The sequence below is a fragment of the Ovis canadensis genome, chromosome 22, assembly GCF_042477335.2.
Source record: "Ovis canadensis isolate MfBH-ARS-UI-01 breed Bighorn chromosome 22, ARS-UI_OviCan_v2, whole genome shotgun sequence".
NCBI classification, from domain to species: Eukaryota; Metazoa; Chordata; class Mammalia; order Artiodactyla; family Bovidae; genus Ovis; species Ovis canadensis.
The window spans coordinates 56,991,549-57,010,379 of NC_091266.1; the positions used below are offsets into that span (position 1 = coordinate 56,991,549).

Consider the following 18,831-nt stretch of genomic DNA (forward strand, 5'->3'; position numbering starts at 1 on the left):
CAACCTTCTCATTATTCTAAAAGTAAACATTTTAATAAACTTACATTTCACTAACCTTGCCAAAGTTATAAAAAGTTCTATCCTGTAGAAATCCCAAATGGGGCCACTTTATTTGGCGTAGATATGTACTTTCCCTCTAACCCATAATCAAATTATTCAATATTCTTTTATCTCCATCCAGCCATTTAAAGATATACTGAACATTTGCTATAAATCAGGGGTTGCTGCTACAATAAGTAATAAATGAGCTCAAACTCCATCTTTCAAGAAGCTTGGAGTCAAAAGAGACAAGAAAACAAGCAGTTACAGCACAGAAAGTTAGATGGCACCATTCACTCAATGGACATGAGTTTGAGCAAACTCCAGATAGAGCGAGGGACAAGGAAGCCTGGAGCGCTGCAGGCCGTGGGGTCGCAGAGTTGGACACAACCGAGTGACTGAACAGCAACAACAGCGTGACACAGCGCAGTGCATGTCAGGCATCAACATGTAAGCTGCAATGAAAACACAAACTTGCATGCAGGAGAGTCGGGCAGCATTTCAGAGTGGAGACAAACCTAAGAGAAGGAGGATATAACCATTTTAATACATGGGGGAGGAAAAGGTTTTTTTAAAGCATGATACTGAAGCCAGAAGCCATAGAGGAAAAGGATTAGTAAATCAGGCTATATAAAAATTTAAAACTTTTGTATGACCACACATACACACACACACACACACACATATATATACATATACATACCATAAACAACAATAAAGGCAAATGATAAAATGGGATGTGACTACCAAATGATGTTTGATATTACAACTATTAATAAAGAGCTTTTCATTGTGTTTTAATCATTCAAACTGAATTTCCATACAATGTATCATCCTGTTTAAATTAAAGAGATTCTCCACAGCTTTTATTTTTAAGTGTTATTTGGAAGAAACGTACAAGTGGAAGTGATTTACCTGCACATCATTCGTACTTAAGTCAGGTATTCCCTGTAGGACTGACCAATATAATTCTAAGTGAGGAATTTGGTTATTCAATGTAATCAATGCTAAGTCTGAAAAGATAATGCTGGGATACTTTGCTGTAAACACAAATATAATGATGGAAATAACTGACATGTTTATTAAATTAGTATGTGCTGGACAGTACCCTTAAGAAACTAAAAGTAATTATACAGTTGGAAAAAAAATTCAGTCTTGACCTCTGACCTAACCATACACAAAAATCAATTTCAGATAGATTACTGAATTGTGAAAGGTAAAGAAGAAAATACAAAAAAACAAAAAACAAAAAAAACCATTTCCATGACCACAGGGTGGGCAGATTTTCATTGAACAAGACAAAAAAGCAATAAAGAAAAACCAGTCTACATGAAAATTAGAAATTTCTGCTCATCAGAAAAAGAAAAGTTAAGCATTGAGTGGAAGAAGATATTTGTAAAATATTTATGCAACAAAGGATTATACCCAGAATATATAAAGAATGTCTACAAGTACAAGAGATCAACATCCTGGGAGATAAATGGGCAAAAGGCACAAACAGATGCTTTACACGTGGCCAACAGAAAAATGACAAGATGCTCAGCATCGCCAGTCAACAGCAATGCAAATTAAACCCACAACGCACCATCCTTGCTACACAGCTATCAGAAGGTCTGCTGCTGGTGACAGTATAAATTAGTATAATCGGTTAAAACCATGCTAGGCAATATGAACTAAACCTGAAATATTCCCTCAGTCTTCAACCTGGTAATTCCACACTTAGGTCTATACATGTGAGAAATGCAGACATATGTTAATGAAGGGACATGTAAGAAATGTTCAAAGTTGCACTTATATATTAGCCAAAACCTGGAAACAGTCCAACCACAATAGAATGAGCATAAAGGCATGAAAAGCAACCACACACTGCACACACAAGAATGTGGGTAAATCTCACAAACAAACTGCTGAGTGAAACAAGCCAATCACAAACTAAAATACACCAAATGATTCCACTCCTGTCAAGCGTTAAAAACAGGCATGACTAGTCTTTTGCAATTGCCTTTGGGGGTGAGGGTAACAATCAAGGGGGACATGAAAGAGGTCTGTGGGGGAATGGAATGTTCTGTCGACCATGGTGCTGGCTGCACAAGTGTGGTCACCATGTGAACATCTGTCAAGTTGTACACTTAAGAACGGTACACTTTTCCGTATAAACATCACACTTAGATGACAAGCTGACTTAGAAAAGAAACAACTACAGACAGGAAATTCATGGAAAGTATAAACTGTACTCTGAGATGGGACTCAGATTTTCCCAAAGCTCAGTGTCTCTGTGAGAATGGCCTGCAGAGAAAGCCAGCCCTCACTGTAGTTCCTCCACTTCTTGGTTTTAACCGTGCAGGTGGGTGCCTGCCTTCCACATGTCATGCATGTCAGCAAACTCACTGAGCACCTCCTCTTTGCCAATGGATTTGGTAGGCCCTGGGGACACTGACAGGTAAAATACACTTTGCTCAAGGAACTGACAAGCAGGGACCACATGTGATCACCTTCCTCTTGCCCTGGCATCTAGCGTGATGTTTTGTACAGAGCAGGCCTTCCATGAAGGCTGGCTGAGAGCACACCCGCAACAGCAGAGCACAAGGGGAGCCACAGATGAAGCACTGAGCAAAGAGCACCGAGGTGGTTCTCCACAGGTGGGAAGGGCGGGGCCCAGCTGGGAGACAGAGAAGGCTTCCCTGAAGAGTAGGTGCCCATGCTGGGTCTGGAAAGGGAGGAGGGATGAGTGAGATCCCTTTAGATGCAAGAAACTCAGCGTCAAGTGGGAAGGAAGGGCAGTTCAAAGGTACCTAAAACAGCACGGGGAGTCAGAGAACATGGCTCTGTCAAAGAAGATGGCAAACAAGTAGGTTAGGGCAGAACTTGAGCTTGAGGATGTTTTAAAAGCTCCAAAGATGATTCAGCTTTTTCGATGGTTAGGAATCAGGTCCTGTACCAAGCTTTCCATTTCACTGTGGAAATGGCCATGAGGAGAAGGATGGGGAAGATCAGGTATTGATCAACAGTGTTCTTATTCCCCAGTTAATGTTTGTCACTGCTTCCACTGTGTAGTGGTTGAGTCACTAAGTTGTGTCTGACTCCTGCGACCCCAAGAGGACCCCGCCAGGCTCCTCTGTCCATAGGATTTTCCAGGCAAGAATACTGGAGAGGGTTGCCAATTCCTTCTCCAGAGGATCTTTCCAACCCAAGGATTGAACCCAGGCCTCCTGCACTGCAGGCAGATTCTTCACCAACTGTGCTACCAGGGAAGCACCAGTTAAAGTTTACTTTTACTTAATATGCAAGCATTTTAGGTTTCCCCAAAATAAAAAGTTATATATACCTCATTGTAAGTCTGATAAACAATGCCATTTATACGAATTTCAATTCTTACAACTCTCCTTCAAGTTGCTGAAATGTGAATTAAAGCAAACTCTGGGCAGGAATCACACTGAGCGTTAATTTTCTCATCTGCAATAAGCAGCTTAGAACACATGACCATGCTTTTGAGTCTAATGTGGCAAAATTCCACGTGTGACAACTTCAAAAACAAGAATACATGATAAGCTTGTCATTCTTTTACCTCCTACTGCCTGGAGGAGCCATCAGAAATCCCTTAGTACAGTTACTCTGTGGTCATTTTTTCTGACCACATCTAGTTCACTGGACACTTATTTCAACATCAAGAAAAATAGATGCTGAATCAAAAATGAGTGGTTTGTTCTGTGCTGTGGGTAACTGATGAGATCATCTGTATTTCTTTCAAACCTGCAGTAGCAAAGTCACTACCACAACCACTCAAATACATTGGCCTGGGTTACAAAATTGCAGTAAAAGAACATTTGCTAATTTGTCTGGTCAGGAAACTTTGAAAAGCTTGGGAGCTTGGGGATCTCAGCAGTAGAGGATTCTGCAGATGCAGCTCTGTAAATGCCAATTTTTTTCAATTTTAGGTGCTTTTATAACAATAATAACCTTCTTTTAGGCAAACTCCTACAGAATTCCAGAGGTGCTGTTTGACCGCAGTCAAGCCGAGGCACTGAGTTTAGGAATGATTAATCACTGATCAATTAGCCTTTTGTTTCTTTTCTGACACTTCTGAACCCCTTCTGATGTTTCAACTATCTGATGTCTGGCCATGTCATGATACCAAAGCGGACTGCCTGAATCACTGTTTACGTTGGCCTGCACACAAATCTGGATAAAGAGCTCAGTCAAACCACCTCCTTCAGATCACAGAATGGCCTTACGTTTGCGGTCTGAGGAACAACATAGGGAAAAAATTTTGAATAGATATTTGTACATCCACGTTCACAGAAGCATTAGTCACAACATCCAAAGGGTGGAAGCACACCGAGTGTGCATCAATGGATGCATATACAAAATGCGGCATATACATACAATGGAATATCATCCAGCCTTAAAAAGGAATGAAATCCCAACACCTGCTACAACATGGATGAACCTTAAGCACACGCTAAGTGAAATTAGCCAGTCACGAAAAGACAGACAATGTTAAGTGATTCCACTTACATGAAGGATCTAGAGGAGTCAAATTCAGAAATACAATGGTGGTTACAGGGTCTGGGGGAGAGAGGCGTGCAGAGCTATCAGTAATAAATAATACAGCTAGGGGAATGGGGAGCTATTGCTTAATGAGATCGGTCTCAGTTCTGCAAGGTAAAAGGAGTTCTAGAGATGGATGGGGTGATGGCTGTACAAACAGCACGAATATACTTAATACTTCTGAACTGTGCACTTACAAATACTTAAATTTTGTTATGTACATTTTATCAATTAAAAGTCATATTAAAACAAAAAAAGACACAGGAAACTACATCATCTCTTCTGATTCTAAACACCACTGATGGCTTATGACGTCGGAAGGCCAGCAACCAGCCTGGGACTGTGAGAGGAACCGACGAAGAAGACCAGCGTTCTCTGCGGACAGAGGCCAGAGAACCGTCCCATCCACCCCCACTCCGCAGGGCAGTTCCTCCCAGGCGAGACTCTCCTAAGCTGGAGATATAACTTCCATTCATTTCAGCCAGGTCCTGAGTCTCCAGATCAGGACTGACTTATGCTAAAACAGTACCAACTCCCATTAAAACAGTCTCAATTATGGTCACAGTTCAAGTGAGCAATGGCAACACAACAAATCAAGACAATTTTCTTTTCTAACTATTTTCCAGCCCTCATTAAATTCCTCTGTGACTATTCTGTGCCTTCTTCTAAGACTATGGCCATAGACAAAATCTCTATGACCAGGTACTGTTTACATAAATCAACCTTTGTTTAAAATATACACACAGAGAGAACAATAAAACCAAAATAATTTAGTAACAATGCATTTCAGAGAATCTTACGCACAAGAATAGAACTGCTATCACCTAGCAAACCATGAGTGCTCTGAGAGGAGGCTCTACAGCCACACATGTCATCTACGTAACTACAAAAATGACCACGTGGTGATTTTCATCTTGCAGTGCTCAACAGTAGCAAGACAAGCAAACTCAAAATGTGTCATCATGTTAACAAATGCCTTGTAAGCCCAAGTCTGGGTATTAAATGAAATGCTGTATGAAGATGAGTTCTCGTAAGCCAAGTGGGGGGCACATCTGAAGGTATGACCACACATGAATTTAGTAACTTTGCCAAAACTCTCTCACACTGAGCTGTCAGCAACTTCACAGATCAGTTCAGCTCAACTCAGGACACGAGTCTGCACAGCTCAACATAGAATGACTTTCATCTACGTGGAAATCTACAACTCTATCTCCTCATTTCCACCCTACATCACATGTTTCAGCCATCTGCTGCTGAACAAGAAAACCACCCCAAACTTAGGAGGCTTAAAACAACAGTTAATTATACCTCATGATTCTGTGAGTTGGCTACAGCTCAGCTAGGTGGTTCTTCTGCCCCTGTCTGTTCAGCTCAATCAGGCAGCAGCATTCAGCTAGTTGCCTGGCTGGAGCTGAAACATTCAAGATGGCTTGAGGCTTCCCAAGTGGCCTCTCACGCCAGTAGGGTATTTGGACCTTATACATGATGACTGGCTTCAAAGACCAAGGAAGCAAAAGCTGTCTGTCTTCCCCTTCTTAAGGCTTGGGCCTTAAATCTCGGACAGTTACTTCTGTGCTATCCCATTCGTCAGCGCAGGTCACAAGGCTGGATCAATCCATGGTGAGGAAAACAGAATGTACCTCTGATGGATGGAGTGACACACACAAACAGGGTGCAGGGCAAGAGGAGCCAGGACAGAAAGCTCTGGAAACCATCCATCAAACGATGGTCGTTCCTACACATAAAGATAGGCTCTCCATTTCAACATGCCTTCAGGACAGCACATTATTCAATAAAAGAGAACAGGTAAAACCAGCTCTTGGTGTATTTCAAGCCTGTTAAATACTTTAATTTGCCCTACATTATAAATGCATTATATGGTGAAGATTATAACTTAATATGTCTAAATCTATACCAGAAAACCCAAATGAAACATTGTCCTAGTTTCAGGTACAGTCGCTCGGTGCCACTTTATGTCCTGGATTACAAGTATGTGCCCCTCGAACGTCACCTCTGTCAGATTAGAGCCCACATCTATACTGTATTAACAACTGTATTCCCAGCATCTAGTGTATACCAGGTACCTAAGAGACTACTCTTTCTTAGTTATTAAAAATACTCCTATTTTAAAATATATTCCTTCTTTCTTTAGTATCAGGCAAAAATCACTTCTGTATATTTTCCACCATATATTTTACAATGTGGCTAAAAACATGTCACTACTAATCCCTGAACACTTAGTTATGCTCTAAGAAAGAAGATAATTTTAGCTATTATAGTAATATGCTAAATTTACCCTCAATTCAATCTTATAAGTGAGAAAAATTTTAATAGTCATTTAGTCATTTAACAGTCATTTAACTAGTCATTTTCTGTGAGTTATCTTTTATTGGTCTTTAGTTTTACACATTCAACTTGAAATGAGAAATATTCATGCTTAGACCGATACCCATCTTACAATTTCAAAGAGTACATTTTCTGGTTGAAAATTCCCATCTGTGTTATTCTCTCAAAATGGAGGGTTCTAATATGCTCAAAATATAATAAAATATTAACTGAAATGAAAATATCTTTACTCTTCAGTTACTTAAAATTACTTATTTTCAATCATGATGTAATGAAAACAATTTTCTTAAAACAATAAAAAAATTTAAAATACCATGTTTTTAATGTTGAAGACCAAAAAGTGCTCAAACCACCTTGCCAAGAAAATACTGGCTTTACAAAATTAACTTAATATTCAATATTTTATCATTATATTATCTCACAAACATTTACAAAGTCACTAAATATAGTACAAATTTTCAGAACTGTCTTTCCCAAGATACAATGTGAATATGATATAATATATTGGGAAAATTTAGTTTTGCTTTGAATGGTTACAGTGAGTGTTCCCATTACCTGCCTTTTCCACTCAGAGATGCACTCTAGTTTTACAGGTTTTAATACTGTTCTCAAATTTCCAACAGATATTAATATTGGGGCTGTGGAAAAGCAAAGGTGAGATTCCTAAAAAGTTATTCTTAAAATACTCTCAATATCTTCGTATTTTTTACTCACTAGGATGAGTAATTAAAAATGGTTTAATAATTAAGAAATATCAAGTTTAGTAATACAAGCATACTCCATTCTATTGCACTTTGCTTTACTGCTTTTTGCAGATATTGCGCTTTTTTAATAATTGAAGTTTGAGGAAACCCTGAGTCAAGAAGCAAGTCCATCAGCACTGTTTTTCCAACAGCATTTGCTCACTTCGTGTCTCTGTGTCACATTTTGCTATTTCAAACCTTCTACTAGTGAAAAGATCACGACTTGACGAAGACTCAGAGGATGGCTAGCATTTTCAGCAATAAATATTTTTTAATTAAGGTATATACATTATATTTTTAGATATACTGCTACTGCACACTTAACAGGATGGTGTGACTTTTACGTGTACTGGGAAATCAGAAAATTCATGTTACTTGATTTACTGCAATACTCACTTTATTGTGGTGGTCTGGAACTAAACCTGCAGTATCACTGAGGTATGCCTGTATTTACAAAGAACTTTAGCCTGGAGGAGAATATTAAAACACTGGGAACTGCTAGCAAACATTACTAGGTACTATTTCTAATCACCTAACATTTGCATCTCTTACCATGTTAAAAGCATTATACAGAACCACAAACTAAAATTACCAATTCATTAATTTATTTTGCTTCTGAGTTATTCCTTGAAACACTGTTAACATACTCTATATATAAACCAATTAACATTTATTATATTGTTATGTACTGTTTTGTACATTGTTAACAGCAGATAGGGCCCCAAAACACTCATAACAGCTACAGCTACAAAAGACACTGACTGACTGGGTGGTGACTGCCCTCCCCCTCCTTTTTTATATGAATATATATGGCACTGTCACCTATTAATTCTTACTTAAATGCTCCTTCTCCATGAAATGTGCTTCCCCGTCATACCTACTCTCTTTGCTGGGGGCGGGGGCAAGTCTCTCTTCCCTTTTAGTTAAACCCTTCCCTATTCCATACCTTATGCAGTAAACCCTACAGGCTCCTAGGCCACTTACCAGAGCACTGTACTGACCTGATTTTACATAAAATACCTGCCATCTTCATCTATATTACAAGTTGTAAGAGGAAGGTTCACATTCAAATCTTTTCGTATCTTCAGAGCGTAAAGCAGTGCTCTGAGTAGAGCAGAGATATCTGGTTACTGTTATTATGGTGGGCAAGATGGCTGGTCCTTTACACTGTTCTATACTTTCCAGAGCTTTTACAGTGGGCTATTAATACTTAAAAAACATCAAAGAGTTTCATTAAAGAGAGTCATAAAACTTAACATCAAAAAACAAACAGCTCAATTAAAAAATGGGCAGAGGACCTGAACAGACATTTTTCTAAAGAAGACATACAAATGGTCAACAGGCACATGAAAAGATGCTCAACATCACTGATGAGTGGAGACATGTGAATCAAACTCACAATGACATATCACTTCACACCTGTCAGAATGGCTGTTATCAAAAAGACAACAAATTAAGTGTTGAGCAGGATGTAAAGAAAAGGGAACCCTCATACACTACAGGTGGAAATGCAAACTGTTACAGTCACTATGGAAAACAGTATGGAACTTCCTCAAAAAATTAAAAATACAGCCATCATACAAATCTGGCAATTTCACTTCTGAGTATTTTTCCAAATAAAAGTACTAATTCAAATAGATACATGCACCCCTACATTGACTGCAATATTATTGGCTAATAGACAAGATACAGAAGCAACCTCAGTGCCCATCAAGAGAAGAATGGATAAAGACAGGTATACACACACACACACACACACACACAACTTGAGGATGTACCTTAAGAAGGTGTCACACACACACACACACACACACACAACTTGAGGATGTACCTTAAGAAGGTAGATTTCTTAATGGATATTACTGTGCTATCCCAAGTAAGCAGGGTCTTACTGAAGTTCTAGAATAGCTGGGATTGTTATATCTTCAGTGAACTTCTACAGATTAACCTATATTAAACAAATGCTAAGTGCCTATTTGTCAGGCACAGCTATATGCAATGAAGAAGCTAGATTCTATGAAAAGTTTAAGACACAGTTAAAAATAATTCATGATTTACATTAAAATAGATAATCATGTTAAACTAACATGATGAAAAATTACAAAGCACTAATTTTCATAACTTGAATCTACAGAAGACATATATGAAAATCCACTTTACCTTATATTTCATCTTGGGACACGAATGAATGTAGAAACCCATGTAGTAATAGCTGAGTTGAGCTGTTTTCTCATGAAGTTGCCTAGTAAAAGCAATTTCTCTGACAAAAGAAGATGAAAGTACAGTTAAGTCTAGTCCAATTTCAAAGTACTATTTAATTTGGTAATATATTTGACCAAATCTGACATTAAGCTATCAAAAACACCCAAGCGTTCCAAGAAAAACAATTTTAAAAACACTTTAAGATGATTTTTACTAAAGAGACACCAAAGAAACTGTATTATTTTGAGCAAATGCACCAAAGTTCTGGTTTGCACTTTACTGGACACAGCAGTGTATAAAAACTCAAATGGCATAAAAGTACAAAGATCTATTTAATACAATTTCATGTCATTATTCATTATCACTTGGAGTTCTCAAAGACTGGGTGTATCAGGTTAAAAACAGTACAATAAATTTTAGAAAACTCAAAACCCAACAAATTTCAGTAAGAATGTCATTATAACCCTTTACATGCAAACACTTTCAACTACATATAACATGTTACTCTCTCCTGTGTCCAGATGCTACTCTTTTATTTTCTCTAAAACTAAAGAGCGGGAAAACATGTTGTCTCACTGCTTTTCCTCTACTTGTTGGCACAGGCAAGGATTAATTAAACAAATAAGTTGTCAACAATGCCTACACTTGATGTGGTTTTAATTTGTACCCGGATAAATCTGGGCACAGAATTCCATCCTATTTGCCCAACTGAATGACTGCTTGCATTAGAGAAGTTTAAGCAAAATTTCAGTACATTTCTGAAGTATGAGAACAGCTGTTTGTTTTGTTTTTATGTTTGTTTCCCAAAGGTTTTAATTTCTTTTTCTTTGCTTTTAGTAGCAATGGATGCTTGAAATCCAAGGAGAGGTTTATTTTTTAAGGGAATAGTCTGCGCATTTTGCAAGCTCTAATTTAAATCACTGAAGGGCTGATACTCTAGAAGTTCATCTTTACAACAAAAGTATTTCTAAATCCAAACAGATTTAACATTATGAGGCTAAATCAGAAGAGATTCTATTATTCCTAAAAGAATTCTCTCTCAAAGTTCAAACCAGGGAAGAATGCACTGATACTGAAATGCAGGACCACCCAGCTCAGAAAAGGACTGCCCAGCCCTCCTTCACTCAGCCCTGTTCATCTCAGCGAACTGCATCACCACTTCACCCCTAAGCTGTTCAGGCCCTAAGCCTATGAGCCATCCTTAAAGATTCACCTCCTGCATCCACCCATCAGCAAGTCCAGCTGACTCTATCTCCAAATACCCTGAACTGGACCACTTCTCACCACCCCCACCTCAGATACTTTGGTCCAAGCCACCATTATGGCTCCCTTGGACAATTCTAACAGCCTCCAAACAGATTTCCAGTTTCCACTATTGCCCTCCATAATCCCAGAGAGCAATCTAAGCAGTCTTTTATTAATTATTAATCAGGTGAGGTAACTTCACACTAGGCTGGTGTCATACTCACATAAAATTGTGGAGAGTTCTGACAAAACGTGGTCCACTGGAGAAGGGAATGGCAAACCACTTCAGTACTGTTGCCTTGACAACCCCATGAATAGTATGAAAAAGCAAAAAATAGGACAATGAAAGATGAACTCCCCAGGTCGGTAGGTGCCCAATATGCTACTAGGTATCAGTGGAGAAACAGCTCCAGAAAGAATGGAGAGGGAGCCAAAGCAAAACCACCACCCAGTCGTGGACGTGACTGGTGAGGGAAGTAAAGTCCAATGCTGTAAAGAGCAATGCTGCACTGGAACCTGGAATGTCAGGTCCGTGAATCAAGGCAAATTGGAAGTGGTCAAACAAGTAAATGTTGACATTTTAGGAATCAAAGAGCTAAAATGGACTGGAATGGGTGAATTTAACTCAATGACCATTGTATCTACTACTGTGGGGAAGAATCCCTTAGAAGAAATGGAGTAGCCACCATAGCCAACAAGAGTCTGAAATGAAGTACTTGGATGCAATCTCAAAAACGGCAGAATGATCTCTGTTCATTTCCAAGACAAACCATTCAATATCACAGTAATCCAAGCCTATGCCCCTACAAGTAAGGCTGAAGAAACTGAAGTAGAACAGTTCTACGAAGACCTACAAGACTTTTTAGAACTCACACCCAAAAAAGATGTCCTTTTCGTTATAGGGGACTGGAATGCAAAAGTAGGAAGTCAAGAAATACCTGGAGTACCTGGCAAATTTGGCCTTGGAGTACAGAATGAAGCAGGGCAAAGACTAACAGAGTTTTGCCAAGAGAACGTACTGGTCATAGCAAACCCCGTCTTCCAACAACACAAGAGAAGATTCTACACATGGACATCACCAGATGGCCAACACCGAAATCAGACTGATTATATTCTTTACAGCCAAAGATGGAGAAGCTCTATACAATCAGCAAAAACAAGACTGGGAGCTGACTGTGGCTCAGATCATGAACTTCTTACTGCCAAATTTGGACTTAACTTGAAGAAAGTATGGAAGACCATTAGACCATTCAGGTATGACCTAAATCAAACCCCTTTTGATTATACAGTGGAAGTGAGAAATACATTCAAGGGATTAGATCTGATACACAGATGGACAGAGGTTCATGACATTGTACAGGAGGCAGTGATCAAGACCAACCCCAAGAAAAAGAAATACAAAAAGGCAAAATGGTTGTCTGAAGCAGCCTTACAAATAGCCGTGAAAAGAAAAGAAGCGAAAGGCAAAGGACAAAAGGAAAGACATACTTGTTTGAATGTAGAGTTCCAAAGAATAGCAAGAAGAGATAAGAAAGCCTTCCTCAGTGATCAGTGCAAAGAAATAGAGGAAAACAATAGAATGGGAAAGACTAGAGATCTCTTCAAGAAAATTAGAGATACCAAGGGAACACTTCATGCAAAGATGGGCTCAATAAAGGGCAGAAATGGTATGGACCTACCAGAAGCAGAAGATATTAAGAAGAGGTGGCAAGAATACATGGAAGAACTATGCAAAAAACATCTTCACGACCAAGATAGTCACAATGGTGTGATCACTCACCTAGAGCTAGACATCTGGAATGTGAAGTCAAGTGGGCCTTAGAAAGCATCACTACGAACAAAGCTAGTGGAGGTGATGGAATTCCAGTTGAGCTATTTCAAATCCTGAAAGACAATGCTGTGAAAGTGCTGCACTCAATATGCCAGCAAAATTGGAAAACTCAGCAGTGGCCACAGGACTGGAAAAGGTGAGTTTTCATTCCAGTCCCAAAGAAAAGAAATGCCAAAGAATGCTCAAACTACCACACAATTGCACTCATCTCAAACGCTAGTAAAGTAATGCTTAAAATTCTCCAAGCCAGGCTTCAACAATACATGAACCGTAAGATTTAGAAAAGGCAGAGGAACCAGAGATCAAATTGCCAACATCTGTCGGATCACCAAAAAACAAGAGAGTTCCAGAAAAAAACACCTACTTCTGCTTTATCGACTATGCCAAAGCCTTTGACTGTGTGGATCACAATAAACTGTGGAAAATTCTGAAAGAGATGGGAATACAGACCACCTGACCTGCCTCCTGAGAAGTCTGTATGCAGATCAAGAAGCAACAGTTAGAACTGGACATGAAACAATAGACTGGTTCCAAACTGGGAAAGGAGTACGTCAAGGCTGTATATTGTCACCTGGCTTATTTAAGTTATATGCAGTGTACATCATGAGAAATGCTGGACTGTATGAAGCACAAGCTAAAATCAAGACTGGCGGGAGAAATATCAGTAACCTCAGATACGCAGATGACACCACCCTTGTGGCAGAAAGCGAAGAACTAAAGAGTTTCTTGATGAAAGTAAAAGAGGAAACTGAAAAAGCTGACTTAAAACTCAACATTCAGAAAACTTAAGATCATGGCATCTGGTCCCACCATTTCATGGCAAACAGATGGGGAAGCAGTGACAGACTTTATTTTTTGGGGCTCCAAAATCACTGCAGATGGTTAACTGCAACCATGAAATTAAAAGACGCTTACTCCTTGGAAGAAAAGCTATGACCAACCTAGACAGCTTATTAAAAAGAAGAGACATTACTTTACCAACAAAGGTCCATCTAGTCAAAGCTATGTTTTTCCCAGTGGTCATGTATGGATGTGAGAGTTGGACTGTAAAGAAAACTTAGCACCAAAGAACTGATGCTTTTGAACGGTGGTGTTGGAGAAGACTCTTGAGAGTCCCTTGGACTGCGAGGAGATTCAACCAGTCCATCCTAAAGGAGATCAGTCCTAATATTCAGTGGAAGGACTGATGCTGAAGCTGAAACTCCAATACTTTGGCCACCTGATGCTAAGAACTGACTCATTCGAAAAGACCCTGATGCTGGGAAAGATTGAGGGTGGGAGGAGAAGGGGACAACAGAGGATGAGATGGTTGGATGGCATCACCAACTCAATGGACATGAGTCTGAGTAAACTCCAGAAGTTGATGATGGACAGAGAGGCCTGGCGTGCTGCAGTCCATAAGGTCACAAAGAGTCGGACACAACTGTGCTGCTGAACTGAACTGAACCTCCTTACTGTCGCCTGTAAGCCCGTCTCCATCTGCCCCTCATCAACACCACTGCCTGGCTGCCCTCCTTACACAGCACTGTCTAGATCCTATCCTGCATCCCAGCCCTTAAGCCCTGCCTTCTCTTCATTCCAACGCCTCAGGACACTTGGACTTGGTACCTTTGACCTGGACTTCTATCCTCAGATTTTCACATAGCTGGCTCCTTTTTGTTCTTTCTTGGCTAGAGAGGTCTTTCCTGACCACCCTATATAAAAAGGGCCTAGTGCCCACTACCACAACTTTATTTTTGTTATAATACAAAGGCAAAGTGAAAGTGAAGTTGCTCAGTCGTGTCCGACTCTGTGCGGCCCCACGGACTGTAGCCTACCAGGCTCCTCTGTCCATGGAATTCTCCAAGGCTCCTCTGTCCATGGAATTCTCCAGGCAAGAATACTGGAATGGGTTGCCATTCCCTTCTCCATGGGATCTTCCCAACCCAGGGATCAAAGCCTGGTCTCCAGCATTGCAGGCATACACTTTACCATCTGAGCTACCAGGGAAGCCAAACATGAACTCCTTTGAGGAGGATAGACAAAGGAGTCTAAAATTTTGCTATCCGTTTTTAAATTTACTGTCTGCTTTAACAAAGCTGGAAGTGTCTGATTCACATCTACGTACTTCCAGGACACAGACTGTGCTCAAACATCTGTTAAGCAAATTAATTACACTTCTAAAATTCATCTTGCCAAAAAAGAAAAATAAATTCCATCCTCACGAACCCCAATTCAAACAGTTTTAAAATCTGCAGACCAGTTTACATACAAACCTATACTTGATTACAAATCAAAACATAGAAACTCTATAGTGACTATACGATTGCTTAAGAAACTGAAGAAATGGAGGAAAAATTAAACAGGTTTCACTGAAATACATTGAAATCAAAAATGGAATTGGTAACTTGTAACCTACTCTCCCCAACTTTGCTTCATAAGGTCAATCTGCTGGCTGCCTCTCCTCTTCTATAAACTCAGCAACCGAGATTCTCCAGAGCACTGAAAGGCCGCAATGCAGTGGCAGTCTCCTCACCCTCCACTGGCCCCAATTTTCATGCTCCACAGCCTCCTCTGCTACTTCCTCAAAGCTCTACAGCTCCAGAATTTTCTACAGCTTAATCAGCAGCAAATAGACTGCCGGAAACAGTTTTTTTCTGGGAACTGATTATTTGCTATCTCAAATGCAACAGGATTTCTATATCTCTTTGTTCATTGAGAAATAAAATATTTCATACAGAGGCTCCTAAATATTTCATACATAAATATGTATGAAATAAAATATTTCATACATATTTATTGATCTGAGAAGTCTAGACAAATCCACAGCTACACATTGTGAAGTTAGAGATACAAAAAATAAAGGAAGAAGAAAATGGCAATAATTTCGAAGTACTGAATAATTCTGGTACAAAGAAAAAGTAACTTTTCTGAAATATGCACTTTCAAAGTTACAAAATATGAATGCTTTTAAACAATCAGTTCTAATTTCACAGAATCACAAAGATAGCATAGAGTCCTGAATAGTTTTTAATTAGTTTTATACAAAATGCAATAAATAAGACAAATAAAAAATTATAATAGGGATCAGTTGTAAACACTATATTTTTAAAATTTCCTATATAATGTGGTATTGAGAGACAGGTCAGGTCATGTTGAAAATATCAGTATGTAGGCCACCGAAAAACATAAAAAAATCAGCTATGGACCATATTTCTTTTTAAATCAATCAGTGAATTAAAAAAAAATCAACCCTGATACTTTTATAATTCAGAGAAAAGCACATATACAATAAATAAAATAATCTCAAAGTATGTATTACCTTGATGTGAAAATCATGACCATCAGACAAAACAATGGGAAAAACAAAGAGAAAAAAGTGATTCAGTGACAAACAAGGAGAAAAAAGAGACAAGCACCAGACAAACTCTCAATCCTCCTCCTTCCTCTACCGCATATACACACAGACAGGCAAGAATAAAAATAAAAGTAAATTATTTTCATGAGACAAGACCCCACTCTTTTTATCATCAGGATAATGCACCTAAAAACATGTATGCTATGTTGCATACATTTGCAGCAATGGACATAAAAACGAAACCATCTTTGGATGAGGTCATAGAGTCAATGGATAGTCAGGGACTCCCTGGTCCTGTTCTATATACTTTATATAATTGTACATTTCTTCCAACAGACTCAGAGGGCTTTAGTTCATTTATGTCAGATTCATGTAACATTTAATTAATTATAATATGTATATATACACATCTGGTCCTATCACTTCATGGGAAATAGATGGGGAAACAGTATCAGACTTTATTTTGGGGGGCTCCAAAATCACTGCAGATGGTGACTGCAGCCTTGAAATTAAAAGACACTTACTCCTTGGAAGGAAAGTTATGACCAACCTAGACAGCATATTAAAAAACAGAGACATTACTTTGCCAAGAAAGGTCCATCTAGTCACGGCTATGATTTTTCCAGTGGTCATGTATGGATGTGAGAGTTGGACTGTGAAGAAAGCTGAGCACCGAAGAATTGATGCTTTTGAACGGTGGTGTTGGAGAAGACTCTTGAGAGTCCATTGGACTACAAGGAAATTCAACCAGTCCATCCTAAAGGAGATCAGTCTTGGGTGTTCACTGGAAGGACTGATGCTGAAGCTGAAACTCCAATACTTTGGCCACCTCATGTGAAGAGCTGACTCATTGGAAAAGACCCTGATGCTGGGAAGGATTGGGGACAGGAGGAGAAGGGGACAATAGAGGATGAGGCGTCTGGATGGCATCACCAACTCAATGGGCATGAGTTTGGGTAAACTCCGGGAGTTGGTGATGGACAGAGAGACCTGGTGTGCTGCAATTCATGGCATTGCAAAGAGTTGGACACAACTGAGTGAATGAACTGAACTGATATATACACACAAAACAGGGATGACAAAAAATATATATAAATAATGTAACATTTAAAAACCACTGAGCGGCTCTGACAGGGGAGCTTAAATAAATGCATAAACTAAACAGCAAAAGCATCACAATGACTTCTCAAACACTAGATAAGATGGATACCTTAAAAAGGGAATTACCATCAGACAAAAGCCAATGTAGGAGCTGTGGGTTTGATCCCTGGGTTAGAAAGATCCCCTGGTGGAGGAAAAGGAGAATCCCATGGACAGAGGAACCTAATGGGCTAAAGTCCATGGGGTCACAAAGAGTCAGACACTACTGAAGCACCACACACACACACACACACACACACACGCACACGCACGCACGCGCACATGCACACACACACATTGTGGCCTCAGTTCTAAAAGTGTTATATCTAAATAAGAATACACAAGAGACTACAAGAGCAACAAATTATGTACTATCTAACAGAATTTCTACTGTTATATAATAAAATATAATCAAATGAAGAAATATTTGAAGTTCTATATGACCCATTACAAATGTCAAAAGCAATCTTACCGGAGTGCAGAGTAGACACCCAAAGACAGAAATGAATAATCGGGATCGTAGTACAAATATACAGATGATACACAGAATGGAAGAATGTCAATCACCCCCACAGCAATGATCTTCCCATCAAGCCAGTACTGCTGGTGAAAGGAGCCATAACCACAATCTGGTCCATTAGGGGAATTCTCTGTCTGTGAAAAAGTAGACATAGAAACAGCTTGTCACTTTTATCTTTATATTAGAAAATATTAATAATTAACTTTTTCTATTTGTATTTTACTCAGCTGAGTAACTCCTAAAATTTCTTCTTTTTTACCACTATCTTCTGACTCTCAGAAGAGTCATATCCTGCAAAACTTTTTAGTTGTAGAAAACTGATGTAACAACAGAGAACAATCAAGTTAACGTTTTTTTCAACTTATTTTTTTCTGTTCCATGCAAAAGCTGGGAAAGAAATGATGAATGAGAGAAAGACGGATAACATAAAAGTGAGGGCTAAGTGCGAACAGGAGAACTATCCTCAGCTGCCAGCCAGGCCTGGTCTATGACCACTCTTGTGTTCATAAGGCACATGAGCTCATAATTTTTTCTAGGTACAAGTTCCTGCATAAACACAAAGAGCTATGACATTTCTCCCTATTAGCCAAAGGACAGTGAAAGTTATCCCCTTACCATCATTTTAATGTACCTATAATCCCACAGAAGAAAACGCCACAAATTTTTCTAGAGATTGCAAAATATAACTATTTTCTATAAATAATTTATGATATTTCTCATTTTAAAATTCAATATGAATTTAAATGTAACTGTTATTAAATGAAAACCATACAGTGAAAATTATGGAGCACCGTAAGAAAATGCTTTGTCAGAAACTGAATAATGTTAGAGATGAACAATTTAACTGAACAAATATATTAATAAGAAAACTTGTGTAACA

At 39.0% G+C, this 18,831-nt stretch overlaps 2 protein-coding genes across 7 annotated transcripts in view; one reads left to right on the plus strand and one right to left on the minus strand.

Annotated features, from left to right (window-relative positions):
- ATE1 (arginyltransferase 1) overlaps positions 1 to 18,831 on the minus strand; it is a 162,814-nt gene that overhangs the window by 73,217 nt on the left and 70,766 nt on the right. For all 6 annotated transcript variants that reach the window (XM_069566747.1, XM_069566746.1, XM_069566743.1 and 3 more), the window contains 2 exons: positions 17,904 to 18,085; positions 9,837 to 9,936 (listed from right to left, as the gene is read on the minus strand). In XM_069566747.1, coding sequence (XP_069422848.1) covers positions 9,837 to 9,936; positions 17,904 to 18,085 — 282 coding nt within the window. The remainder of the gene's footprint in view (positions 1 to 9,836; positions 9,937 to 17,903; positions 18,086 to 18,831) is intronic.
- LOC138427652 (uncharacterized) overlaps positions 1 to 18,831 on the plus strand; it is a 116,552-nt gene that overhangs the window by 18,108 nt on the left and 79,613 nt on the right. The gene's annotated exons all lie outside the window — the stretch shown is intronic.